Below are 14,670 nucleotides of genomic sequence, written 5' to 3' on the forward strand. Positions count from 1 at the left end.
ATCGAGTGAATTCAGATGTTCTGTTCAGTTTTCTTTCTATAGTGAAAGTTCACAGCAACAGTCGTCTTAAACTGCTTCACGTTGTGATCCACTGTATGGTTTATGATGGAGACACTGAGTCTGGTTCAGCTGCTTTGTTGGGTTCTGTATGTTAAAGAATCTGTTTACATGGTGGAGGTGGTGGGAGTGGGGGCTGAAGGAGTTGAAGTGGGTGGGGTAGGGGAGGTTATTTATCTCCTTGTGACAGAAGCCAGTTTGTCTCGTTCGCTACAAAGAATCGGCTTTTAGAGCAAACTTGTTCATGAACTTCACATCACCAGCCTCGGGTTTAAAACTAGTGTTAATGGAGGGAGTTTGAAGGTTCAGTTTGTTCCACGACTGCATTTCACTCACGGCCTCTGTTTGTATCTCTGTCACTGCAGGACCAACGTGGACCGAGAAGTCAGCGCTCAAAGCTTGGGAAAGTCCGTCTTTTACGCAGACTTCAAACTTAAAAACACACCAACTCATCCACACTGGAGTTAAAGCGTACACTTGTAATCAGTGATCCTGTCTTCCTTCTCTCACCCCAACCGGTCGCAGCAGATGGCCCCGCCCCTCCCTGAGCCTGGTTCTGCCGGAGGTTTCTTCCTGTTAAAAGGGAGTTTTTCCTTCCCACTGTCGCCAAAGTGCTGCTCATAGGGGGTCATATGATTGTTGGGTTTTTCTCTGTATCTATGAAGCGCCTTGAGGGGACTTGTTGTGATTTGGCGCTATATAAATAAAACTGAATTGAATTGAAATCAGTGTGGCAGAGCTTTTACTCACAGTAGCAGCTTACAGAGTCATCTAGTTACCCACTCTGGAATTAAAGCATACAGCTTTGTGGAAAACCTTTCAGCCGGATAGACAGCCAGTAGTAATATAGCTGTACTTTTTTTTATTGTTCTCATTTTTCAGAGGGAGACATGCAAGCATGGGACCTCTCAGACTCGCCAGACTCCCCACCACCAGCGTTGCTAATCCAGACCCCACCACCCCCTCCACAGTTGTGCAGGATCCTACAGGATCAGGTCTGTGTGAGGAAACGATTATCGACATCAAGCTTGCAACCAACCACCTGGTGATGTTGGCGCTAAACGCCTTTCTACAGGAAACATGCTACGGATGTCAAACAGCTCATCCCAGTCAACTGCAACACAACTGCTTGCTCGAATTGCCCGAGTAATAATAATAATGCATTGGATTTATATAGCGCTTTACAATACCACTATTCATTCACTCTCACACACTGGTGGAGGCAAGCAACAGTTGTAGCCTGGGGCAGACTGACAGAGGCGAGGCTGCCATATCGCACCAACACCAGTAGGCGGTAGGGTAAAGTGTCTTGCCCAAGGACACAACGACCAGGACAGAGAGCCCGGGGATCGAACCGGCGACCTTCCGGTTACAAATACGCTTCCCACCCCCCTGAGCCATGGTCGCACCTAGAGTATTACTTTGACACACACTATGATGATGTGATGCTGAGGCTCAAGACATTCCGATTCATCCCCGCCATACGCCTGTTTGTACGCTCATACACAGTCGATGGGACTGGAACACAATTCAGCAGGATTGCAGAACACACCATGACTGAACTGAGATCATCACAACATGTAGTATGCACAATTAATAACAACATTGCGCTGCTGTTAGAAGCAAGTAGTTATGCCCGTCGTGCTTCTCATGATTGGTAACTACTGGGCTGGGAGACACCTGGTTTAATGTATGTTGTTCAGTATTCATTGTCTGTGTGAATGAAATAAAAAGACATGTTAACACCAACATCTTAGTCATTTGTGGCCGACTTTGCTTCCCACGCAGAGCGTTTCTGACACTCGGACGTTGCTTATACAATACAGAAAAGCAACAATACAGCGTGTTTCTCTGCTCCAAGACATCAGCGGGCCTTTCACACGGTAAGCATGTCTGTTATACCCAGCGCAAAAATGTCTGTATGTCAGTGCTGATTATTCAAACCCCGTTTAAAATGTGACACACATGTTGTCCGAAAACAATTCCTCTAAATTTGCAGAGTTACTGATTTAAAAACATATTTTTGAATTTTTAGTTGCATGTCAAACATATGATAGACTCTTGAGCATGTTTATATAGCTACATTCACAATGGTATAACCATGCTAAATAAAAGATGCCCAAGCACCAATGCACTCTAATGCAAGCCTCTGAACTGTATGTTGATAAGTGCATGAAGTGTACCTCTACCTCTACAGCTGAAAACAGTTTGTATCTGCACTCTGAGCGTCTGCTGAATTGTTTTTAATACGGCACTTTTTACGAACTGCAGATGATGAATTCCTCTTTATTGGAGAAAGTGTCCCTAAGCTACTGTTGCTCATACTTACTGAGTTCCCTAGCTACTTCTTTACTATGTCAGTAAACTTTTTGAAAAGGAAGCTGTTGTAGATTTAAAGAAACATCCTAATTGAAGCAAAGGCAAAAAAATTTGAATGAATTTTATGTGACTGTTCATATTAAAGCCAAAAACAAGTGAAAATCCAAAACCGACTCCAATGCTTTGAATTAATGATCTCTCTTTCTCTGTGTGTGTCTGTGTTTTTTATGTGTGTGTGTGTGTGTGTGTGTGTGTTTTTTATATGTGTGTGTGTGTGTGTGCCCTCACAGAAGGAAGGTCACAGCAGGAGTTTTTTTCAAACGCATTTCCAATCAGTTTTTTACAAGAAGTGTAGCTCATACAATGGTATAAATGTATTATTTGGGTTTCTTTATAAATATGAGACTCTAAAGATTTTGAGTTTGTGCACATTGTGAATCAAGAATCTAAATATTTGTGTCACAGTGATTTCTATAAAAGCATGTTGTTTATGGGGATAATGTAACAAATCTTTTGTGACCCTATTAATGATCAATGGTAATTGAAGAGGAAGCTTGAACCCTGGCTCTGGACATTTTCATGACATGTGACAGCGCAGACATCTACTAACGAGAGAACATGTTTTATCATCATAAAGACTGTGATATGAAGCATCGTTAAAGTGTCACTTCAGTAATGTTGACTCATGTTTTTAATAGATGACTTTAAAACATTAAACTCTAATTTCTGTGGTTATTTTAAGCTTACAGAATATAACATGCGGTAAGACGACGAGTTTTACTTCTCACTGTCCGTGTTATGTGTATCTATTTATCATGTATGCTACTTTGCTCTGTGGACTGTAAAATGTTTCACTGTGTTCATGAAATAAACCAGACTTTCACTGTCTGCATCTTTTACTGTTTTTCTGCTTTTGTTCACTCCAAGTTTGACAAACCTACAGATATCCAGAGTTAACTCGCTAACAATGTGGAGCAGTCTCAGTGTATTTAGCTGCTTTTTCCCTGAACACAACCAACTGAGAGAAACGCTTGTAGTCCTCACTTTGGTCAATTTGAACGCTGAAGGAGATTTGTTCCATAGACACCTTATACTAGTGTTTCCTGCACTTAATCCATCACTACTATGTTCTATCTAAACCCAGATTCCTTTTATAGTTTGCAGTGAAGTTTGTTAAACCGTTGCTTAATGGGACAGAAGTACACGTTACTCTTTACTAGCACATTTGTAGATGAGTTTATTGCTGAACGACTCAGCTAGCAGTCTCACACACTTTTTAGGTTTTTCAAGTTTTGTGTGTAATGGTTTAGTCTATCAAACCTGACCCTTTTCTCCCCAGTATCACAACAGTGTGACTCCCAAAGTTCGGCTCAGTAAACAACCAATGATTCTAAAGCCAGAACAGAAAGATACAGTTGGAAGATGAATGATTGTGTTTTTATGATGCTTAGTAAAACTACCCCCTCTTCTTCTTCTCTGTGTTGTTGTCGTTCTTGTGTGTGTGTGTGTGTGTGTGTGTGTGTGTGTGTGTGTGTGTGTGTGTGTGTGTGCCTTAGAAGTCAAATAATACATTAGCCACACTTATAAAATCATCTGAATTTCATTTAGAGCTGAGATTCTAAGTTGTAAGCAGAAATCTTCTGCTCAGCCAGAAACATGTTTCCCCACTTTCACGATGCTGAGGTGTCAAATCCACAACCCCCAACAGATGGTTTGTTACACGCGGGTGTGAAGGGCGAGCTTTACTTACACACAGTAGATTTTTAAAGTTTTTGGGTGCAGTGGTTTAGCCACAGATGTAACTTCTACTTTTGATAAAGATCACTCCACCTGTTTATTTCTTAAGAAATGAAGCGTCTTTATTAAGCTCTTATTTATACATGTCTACACAATAATAGACACCGTGTGCTCTGTGACATTATAGTCTTCTACTTCTGCTTCCATTGGTTTGCATTTTAAACTCCCAGCCTTTCAGGTTGTTATGAACGACTTATATTTCTAACATTTGTGATGTAAAAGTGAACCATGTGACTTTTTTATTTTCTGTGTGATGGAAGGACTTAAGACACGAGTTATTTAATAAATAACAGTGTGATGGCCGTGGTACTTTATGTGGGTCAAATATGTTAAGGATAATGTTTATCAATGTAAAATTGAAAAGGACCTTTGGATAGATTATAACATCTTGTAAACAGTTACCTCAGAACCTGTACAGTCAGACCTATGTATGTAAGGTGAAACTTTCCACTGTACTTCCACTTAAGTAACTAAACACATAAAGTCACCCTTACCAATAATCCACGGCCATCACACTGTCATTTAGAATTGTTTAAATAACTCTTAAGTCCTTCCATCACACAGAAAATAAAAAGAGCTGCACATTAACCCCCACAATATATCGTCTTGATGCATTCTCAATCATCCAGGAAAATAAATCTCCAAAAGTTGATTCTGTTCATCTGGACGTAGCGTTTTGTGGGAGAAACGCTTCGTCACTCATCCAGGTGACGTCTTCAGTCTCAGCTGACTGCAGGTTTCAATCTTATAAGCAGTACATTTGCATAATGACTGAAACCAGCCCACTGAAGGAACAATGGGCTGGGAGGTCAGTTCCTTCATCATAATTATGGTCAAAGGAGCTTGCAAAGAAAAGCGTCTGGACTTCTTTAACTGAAGAAGTCCAGACGCTTTTCTTTGCAAGCTCCTTTGACTGCGATGACCTGGATGACTGAGAACCTTCACAGACAATCATAATTATGCAAATTCTCATGACCATTGATCAACAACCACTGACCAAAACCCACTTTGGGTTTGGGTTTTGGTCTTGGCTCCCCGAGAAGCCTGCAGTTAATCCAAAATGCTGCAGCAAGAGTCCTGACAGGGCTTAGTTGTTGTTCCTAGAGTATTTAAAAGTAGAATGGGAGGCAGAGCCTTGATGTGACACACAGGTTGTCCGAAAACAATTCCTCTAAATTTGCAAAGTTACTGATTTAAAAACATATTTTCAAAATTTTAGTTGCATGTCAAACATATGATAGACTCTTGAGCATGTTTATATAGCTACATTCACAATGGTATAACCATGCTAAATAAAAGATGCCCAAGCCCCAATGCACTCTAATGCAAGCCTCTGAACTGTATGTTGATAAGTACATGAAGTGTACCTCTACCTCTACAGCTGAAAACAGTTTGTATCCACACTCTGAGGGTCTGCTGAATTGTTTTTAATACGGCACTTTTTACGAACTGCAGATGATGAATTCCTCTTTATTGGAGAAAGTGTCCCTAAGCTACTGTTGCTCATACTTACTGAGTTCCCTAGCTACTTCCTGAAGAAGTCCAGACGCTTTTCTTTGCAAGCTCCTTTGACTACGATGACCTGGATGACTGAGAACCTTCACAGACAATCATAATTATGCAAATTCTCATGACCATTGATCAACAACCACTGACCAAAACCCACTTTGGGTTTGGGTTTTGGTCTTGGCTCCCCGAGAAGCCTGCAGTTAATCCAAAATGCTGCAGCAAGAGTACTGACAGGGCTTAGTTGTTGTTCCTAGAGTATTTAAAAGTAGAATGGGAGGCAGAGCCTTCAGTTTTCAGGTCCCTCTTCTGTGGAACCAGCTTCCAGTTGGGATTGGTGAGGCAGACACTCTCTACTCTACACTTCTCTACTTTGAAGATTAGGCTTAAAACTTTCCCTTTTACTAAAACATATAGTTAGGGCTGGACCAGGTGACCCTGAATTCTCCCTTATTTATGCTGCAATAGGTGTAGGCTGCTGGGGGATTCCCATGATGCATTGAGTATTTCTTCCTCAGTCAGCTTTCTCACTCACTATGTGTTAATAGAGCTCTCTGCATTCAATCATACTTGCTATTAATCTCTGTCTGTCTTCCACAGCATGTCTTTATCCTGTTTTCCTTCTCTCACCCCAACTGTCTATGGGGTGAAAGAAGAACCTGAACCTGGTTCTGTCGGAGGTTTCTTCCTGTTAAAAGCAAGATTTTCCTTCCCATTGTCACCAAAGGGATTGTTGGGTTTTGTATGTATTATTGCAGGGCAGGGGGTCCACTACCTCCATGATACAATCTGGAGCCACTAACCCTAAGGGTACATCTTTCACCATCTTACAATGCTGGGATTGCAGCCATTCCCCAACTCTCTGTGAGGGGTACTCATGGAATTTGATCAGTGGCTGTTGATCAATGGTCATGATTTGCATATTAATGATGAAGAAACTGACCTTACAGCCCATTGTTCATTCAGTAGGCTGTTTTCCGTCAGTGTGCAAATGTACTGTTTACTAAGAAGTCACTTGGAACACTGAAAACGCCACGTCCAGATGAACAGAATCAATTATTTTGGTACAAACAATTCACCACAAAAAAGACTCAATATTCAGGAAAATTCAGAAGTGCTTTAAACTGTGCAGTAAATATTTATGACAAACTCAAAACAATGTAACTTAAAACATACTGCAAAACAGTGCTGGCTCTCATTTCAGTGGGAGAAATTTTCATGGACATGTGCAGCTAGAATTTTACTTTAGAGGAAATGGGGTCAATGCAATTCTTAAGCATGTGTGCAAATGTCCGATGGATGGATGGACCTTTATTAATCCCTCGGGTCGGTTCCTCCGGGAAATTCAGTTTCCAGTAGCACAGCACCGACAGAAGTTACATGTTACAGATACGCTAAGGGAAATGAGAGTAAGGATATAAGCACACAGCCCCACTCCACTGACGACCTGCTGCTGGCCAACACCCTCAACGACTTTTACTGCTGGTTTGATGAGACATCAAGCAGCCTTGACACCTCCACCTTCCCCAACAATAGAGACACTTTGGTCCATCATCCCCCCACCTCCCCACTCCCACCAGCACAGAGCCACAGGAGCCCCCTCCTCACTCCACAGCTATGAGGATTTCACACCACCTTCTCCCACTACAACCCTTCATATTCATGAAGCAGATGTGAGGAAGCAGTTTAACCCTTTAGACCTACCACAGAACCAAGTCTGCCTGAGCTTATCTTTATATTTTTACATGTTGTAGTGCCATTTCTGGGAGTATTTCAAGTTGCTATACATCAATACAACCATTATATCCCAAATGTTTACAGTGGTATTTTTACACAAATTTCTAGTTAAAGAAATTTCAGAGATTCATCCCTCAAAATTGGAAATGTAAAAAAGTTACATAAAACAGTTTCCAAATTAATTTTGAGTGTCTTCATAGTTTTATTTTTGAGATACACCAATTTGTTTATACTGCAGCCACCAACTTTGTAATTGTCATTTACATGACTTATTTAAACATTCTCGTCTTGAATGCAAAATTCTTAAAAAGATCTTTTATCCTTTTAAGAGTAAATAAATCTGAAAGCTGTTCCATCCTAAAAGAGTACAACAATGTGTAGTTTATGATGTTCTAAAGGTTTCAGCAGCTTTTTGAATTTGTCACGTGTGTGGAAAGGTATGAGTGAGCCTTTGTATCTTACTGTGAGTGATGCTCGTCAGCACACAAACCCAGAGTTTCTCTACAGGAACACAGACAGAGTTATTCCCTGTACTGTAAGGACACATTCAGCATTGTGCAGTAAATCCAGATCATCCCAGTTAAATGATTACATGGATGTGAGTGTGATCGTCAGAGCAGCACTGATCAGTGTCAGGTTATAATGTCCACAGTGTACACAAACACTAAGTTTGAGTGTGTGCAGTGAGACTTCAGTCAAAGCATTTAACTGAGGTGTGAAAAAATAAGCTGAACTCTACAGCTTGTTGTGCTCCCCTGTGGCTTGACACGCCTTCCATCTGTTCTCCAGCATTTTCATTTACAGTCATAAAATATCTCCACATGTTGCTCCTCTTTCTCACTCTCTGCAGTCCAAATGCGTCTTCTGAGCGCATCTGAGTCACGTGACGGCCTAGTAACAAATTCCAACAGGGCAGGAGGAAGGGGGCGGAGCAAAGTGCGTCTGCCGCATAAGAAGAGGTGTTCACACAGACAGAGCTACTTTTTCATCCACAGCGAGTAAATAGTGAATCTACAGGAGAGAAACAAACAAAGTATCGATCATATACCACTACCAACGTCTGGATCGATATCTGCTTCGGTCCGCCCACCCTTGTCTCCTGGATCGTAGCTGCGATCAGCGTGAACCACGTGGGTCTCTGCTCACTGATCTGTTTCCTGTGTTTGGAAAGAGTTCCAGCTTCACCACGGAGTTTCTCTCGGTTTGTGGGCTCATCTAAAGGTAAGCACCGAGCTAACTTCAACACTAGATTTACTAACCCTGCGCAAATTTGCAGAAATCCCTTGAACCCAACACTTACTAGAATTACTGACTTTTTTATTTTCTGGTGAAAGTCCCGAGGTGTTAATCACCCCTGCTGAGATTTGTACAGGTCACATGCTCGATTCACATCCTGCTTTTGTTGTGCAAAGCATCCATTGTCTTTGAGGCCTGGCACATTTGCTTTTGCACACACATACAAACGCTGCAAATCTGTGTTTATTTGACAGTGTAAGACAAAAGCAGCAAAAATAAAAACTGTACCAAGAGTACAGTCTTAAAGGCTCACTATACAAACAATCTGGAGACATAAATATGGACACGTGTATTGAAAAATATTGATATATATATTAGGGCTGCCACGATTAGTCAACTAGTCTCGATTACGTCAACAATTCGTCAACGACTAATTTAATAGTCGACATGTCGTTTGTGTATATATGTGTATATATGTGTATATATATATATGTATGTATGTATATATATATATATATATATATACATATATATATATATATATACATATATATATATATATACATATATATGTATATACATATATATGTATATATATATATATATATATATATATATATATATATATATATATATATATATATATATATATATATATATATATGTAGATAGTTATTCGATTATTAGATTAAATAAAACTTTATTAATCCATCGGGTGGGTTCCTCCGGGATTTTCACACAGCTGAATAAACTGATTAAACAGAAGTGTGAGACGGTCGAGAATTTACGCCAGTGTCCTGTTATATTTTAGATAGCAAGGAGCAGATGGCCGAGTTTATTAAACTCCACCAAGACAGCGGTGACGCAAATCTTAAGGCTAGACCGTCCCATTTCACAGCCTCGCACTTCCGGCCCACGTAGACCGCGAAGGTCGGGTCCTCCGAAGAATGCAGCCGACGTTTTGGGACACAGCTTATGTGTTTCCTGCTGTTTTTTCTCCTCGTACACGTCTCTGAAACATCCGGAATACATCCTGTGCTAATCTCACTGATCAGGCGTACAGGCACTTTGCAGGCCAAATGTCTCTCACCTTTGCCCTAGAAACAAGTCTAATATTTATCTGTGTCTGTAAGTGTGTTTGCATTGACCCTCAAAAGACTGAATGCCAACTCTCATGAGCACATTTGCAATGTTACTTATTTAATAAAAGGTCACAAAATACCACTAATAAAAGGCCAGTTAGAATAATGTATTTCCCACAACTCACTGCCTCTGTTTGTATCTCTGTCACTGCAGGACCAACGTGGCTCGAGAAGTCAGCGCTCTGAGGAGCCCGACAAATTCGTTGAAGAAAGAAGTGGAAGAAAAAAATACAACTGTGACGAGTGTGGAAAGATATTACTGTGAAAGCTTCCCTAAAAATGCATCAGGTCATCCACACCGGAGAGAGACTGTTCAGCTGTGACGAGTGTGGAAAGTCTTTTACCCAATCTGGAAGCTTAAAAGCACACCAACTCATCCACACTGGAGAGAGACCGTTCAGCTGTGATGAGTGTGGAAAGTCTTTTACCCAATCTGTAAACTTAAAAACACACAAACTCATCCACACTGGAGAGAAACCGTTCAGCTGTGATGAGTGTGGAAAGTCTTTTACCCAATCTGGAACCTTAAAAACACACCAACTCATCCACAGTGGAGAGAGACCGTTCAGCTGTGGAGACTGTGGAAAGTCTTTTACCCACTCTGGAAACTTAAAAACACACAAACTGATCCACACTGGAGAGAAACCATTCAGCTGTGACGAGTGTGGAAAGTCTTTTACCCACTCTGGAAGCTTAAAAACACACCAACTCATCCACACTGGAGAGAAACCATTCAGCTGTGACGAGTGTGGAAAGTCTTTTACCCTCTCTGGAAGCTTAAAAACACACCAACTCATCCACACTGGAGAGAGACTGTTCAGCTGTGATGAGTGTGGAAAGTCTTTTACCCACTCTGGAAGCTTAAAAACACACCAACTCATCCACAGTGGAGTTAAAGCGTACACCTGTGATCAGTGTGGCAGAGCTTTTACTCACAGTAGCAGCTTACAGAGTCATCTAGTTACCCACTCTGGAATTAAAGCATACAGCTGTGACATTTGTGGAAAAACTTTCAGCCGGATAGGGAGGCGAAATACACACCTACGCATTCACACCAGACATGATGTGTACTGCTGTGATCAGTGTGGCAAACGGTTTGGTACAAACACAGAGTTACGATGTCACATGTTTACCCACACTGAGGAGAGACCTTATAAATGTGACCTGTGTGAGAAGACTTTTAAATCTCCACATTCTCTGAAAGCACACCAACAGATCCACAGTGGAGAGAGACTGTTCAGCTGTGGAGACTGTGGAAAGTCTTTTACCCAATCTGGAAACTTAAAAACACACAAACTGATCCACACTGGAGAGAGACCGTTCAGCTGTGATGATTGTGGAAAGTCTTTTACCCAATCTGGAAGCTTAAAAACACACCAACTAATCCACACTGGAGAAAAACCATTCAGCTGTGACGAGTGTGGAAAGTCTTTTACCCAATCTGGAAGCTTAAAAACACACCAACTCATCCACACTGGAGAGAGACTGTTCAGCTGTGATGAGTGTGGAAAGTCTTTTACCCACTCTGGAAACTTAAAAACACACCAACTCATCCACAGTGGAGTTAAAGCGTACACCTGTGATCAGTGTGGCAGAGCTTTTACTCACAGTAGCAGCTTACAGAATCATCTAGTTAGCCACTCTGGAATTAAAGCATACAGCTGTGACATTTGTGGAAAAACTTTCAGCCGGATATGGAGGCGAAATACACACCTACGCATTCACACCAGACATGATGTGTACAGCTGTGATCAGTGTGGCAAACGGTTTGCTACAAACACAGAATTACGATGTCACATGTTTACCCACACTGAAGAACGACCTTATAAATGTGACCTGTGTGAGAAGACTTTTAAATCTCCACATTCTCTGAAAGCACACCAACAGATCCACACCAGAAAGACTCTACAAGTGCAGTTACTGTGAGGTATGTATTTTTATTTTCATCTTGTCAGCCCGACTGTTTGAAACAACTCTGCTCATCAAATTGTGTTAGCATGTTAGCAATTCTACTGCATGGAAAAACACCTCTGAATGATTATTCAGACTCTAATCACAGGTTTTTAGTGATAGTGTTTGAGAATTGTATTACTGTTATTGTAGCATTAGACTAGTATTAATTTAATGTTTTTACTCTTATTGTTTTTATAGCACATTAGTAAACAGTAAAATGTAATTGGACTTTGTTAGAGATGCTCTTTATTTCAGGCGACGTTCAGGATAAAAATGTTGAAGGACTGACTTACACTGTCTTTGTGTCTTTGTTTAGAAGCAGAGCAACACAGATGGATCAAGTTCTCAACCCTGTCATCGCTGTGGGAAAGACTTTTGTTGTGACCTTTGTGGAAAAACTTGAAGTCATTGAAGGACTCTGAAAATACATCAACGTAGACACACTGCAGACAAAATGAACTACTGTAAAGAATGCGGGAGAGGCTTCACCACTTCAAAGCACTTCAAAGCACTTCAAACAATATGAACTCACTCACAGTGGCGTTAAAAAGCATGTCTGCGATCAGTGTGGGTCATCCTTCATCAGTGCACGTCAGCTTGAAAAGCATAAACGAGTCCACACATGAGAGAAACCATACAAGTGCAGACACTGTGACAAAACCTTTTCACAATCATGTGATCATACTAAGCATGAACGTAGACACATGAAAGAGAACTTCATCTGTGAAACAGTTTGAGTAATCTCAGTTCATACTCCACTCACAAACAATTACATTACAATGTTACAAATAAACTGTCACGTCTTGATTCCCGCTTTTACGTTAATCTTGTAAACAGTACATTTGCATAACGACTGAAACCGGCCCAATGAATGAACAATGGGCTGTGAGGTCAATTTCTTCATCATTAATATGCAAATTCTTATGACCATTGATCAACCACCACTGGTCAATGGCCATGAATATCATTCACAGAGTAAAACTTTGCATAATGATTATGAAGGAACTGTTTTACTGTTACCAATGTTAAAAAACATTTACTAAATTATCTCCTCTGTGCAAACATCAGCGTGATGCAGGACTGAAATCACTCCCATCTCTGGATCACAGTGAATCTGAAGAGACAGAAAGATCCTCTTCTGGTTTCAGGGTCAGACTTAAACCCTTGAGATCAGGCTCCACAGAGTTCAGGTGGAGTCTTCTGTAAAGATCTGATTAGGCACCTATGAATGAAAATGTGCCTCGTTACATTTAAAGCTTTCTAAACTGTTCTACTGTAGTGTTTGTGTGGTTAGCTTTGTTCCAGCAGTTTGATTAAGAAATCTGTTTCCTGTTATATTTTTATTGAATGCATTGATCCATGTGTTCTGCAGGTTTTTTTTTCAGCTTGTGTAATGAAATCCTGCAACAGTTAAACCAAAATTTTATATGTTAAATAAAGAAATGGTTTACTGACAAAGAGTTTGAGCCGTGATGTAAATTTCCTGTATATCAGAGCAACACCTGAAGTGACCAGTGTTTAAAGTCAGAGTCAAATTTTGTGTCAGCATGACCTTGTCAAAACTGCTTGGCGATGCTTCACTATGTTATCTGGTAACTGTTAGGGCGTAGAAGGACGAAACTCCCAGGGTGACCAGTGCCAGGAGCTTCCTGATGCAGAGAGTTCAGTGTGGGGGTTATAAAGGAGAAGCTGAGGCATCCCAAGGTTAAAGCTGGCATAACTGAACTTTAATGTTTGATGTGTGTTTTGGCTGTCCTGCGTACAGTAATTATTAGCTTGAACACAGCAGAGCTTGATATAAAGACCTGGGTGACAACTAACTTTATGCTGCTGATTATACTTGGCCCTTAAATACTTAGAAATATGGTATCTAACCAGATACTTGCTCTGGATGGCATTACCTTGGCCTCCAGTAACGCCTTGGAGTAATATTTGACCAGGACATTAAACAAACATTTAGGGCTGTGTGATGGACCAAGTTGAAAAAGCAGAAGGAGTCACAAGAATTATTAGAAAAACAGGATTTTCATTCATTTGACCCAAAAATTATATTTACAAAAGTAATTAATGTTGAGCTCATAAAGCAGGTCAAAGAAACAAACTGAACTCAGGCAAAGAACTGCAAACTTAACAAACCAAATGACTGCACAAAGAAATATAAGTGACCTAAACATGAAATGGCACAGAAGGGTAAATATAATGTCTGATCAGACCACTATGACACACAAGGAGTAACTAAACAAATCACAATTGTAAACAAAAAACATGGCAGTATAGTCTGGTTTGTTAATAAACTAAACACCAAAGAAGGAAATCAAAACTAAACCCTAAACTCAAACATTAAGTACAAATACTTTGTTTTAAAAGTAGAATGGGAGGCAGAGCCTTCAGTTTTCAGGCTCCTCTTCTGTGGAACCAGCTTCCAGTTTGGATTCAGGAGACAGACACTATCTCTACTTTCAAGATTAGGCCTCAAACTTTCCTTTTTGCTAAAGCATATAGTTAGGGCTGGACCAGGTGACCCTGAATCCTCCCTTAGTTATGCTGCAATAGACGTAGGCTGCCAGGAATTCCCATGATGTATTGAGTTTCCAGTCACCAGTCCCAGTTCCAGTCACCTTTCTCACTCACTATGTGTTAACAGACCTCTCTGCATTGAATCATATCTGTTATTAACCTCTGTCTCTCTTCCACAGCATGTCTTTATCCTGTCTTCCTTCTCTCACCCCAACCGGTCGCATCAGATGGCCCCGCCCCTCCCTGAGCCTGGTTCTGCCGGAGGTTTCTTCCTGTTAAAAGGGAGTTTTTCCTTCCCACTGTCGCCAAAGTGCTTGCTCACAGGGGGTTATATCATTGTTGGGCTTTTCTCTGTATCTACTGTACAATATAAAGCGGCTTTTGTTGTTAATTGGCGCTATATAAA

At 40.7% G+C, this 14,670-nt stretch overlaps 1 protein-coding gene across 2 annotated transcripts; it reads left to right on the forward strand.

Moving 5' to 3' along the window:
- Positions 1–9,986: 9,986 nt before the first annotated feature.
- On the forward strand, positions 9,987–12,463 carry LOC148101126 (uncharacterized). 2 transcript variants are annotated; one of them, XM_087845818.1, is made up of 3 exons: positions 9,987–10,815; positions 10,984–11,721; positions 12,064–12,463. In XM_087845818.1, exons 1-2 carry the CDS (start codon positions 10,074–10,076, stop codon positions 11,718–11,720), a joined length of 1,479 nt encoding a protein of 492 aa, XP_087701944.1. In that variant the 5' UTR covers positions 9,987–10,073; the 3' UTR covers position 11,721; positions 12,064–12,463. The 2 variants fall into 2 exon arrangements, with proteins under 2 accessions (XP_087701944.1, XP_087701943.1); XM_087845817.1 differs by having other exon boundaries at positions 9,987–11,721.
- The last annotated feature ends 2,207 nt before the right edge of the window (positions 12,464–14,670 follow it).

The sequence above is a fragment of the Neolamprologus brichardi genome, chromosome 9 (genome assembly GCF_056152115.1).
Source record: "Neolamprologus brichardi isolate AB-2024 chromosome 9, ASM5615211v1, whole genome shotgun sequence".
NCBI classification, from domain to species: domain Eukaryota; kingdom Metazoa; phylum Chordata; class Actinopteri; order Cichliformes; family Cichlidae; genus Neolamprologus; species Neolamprologus brichardi.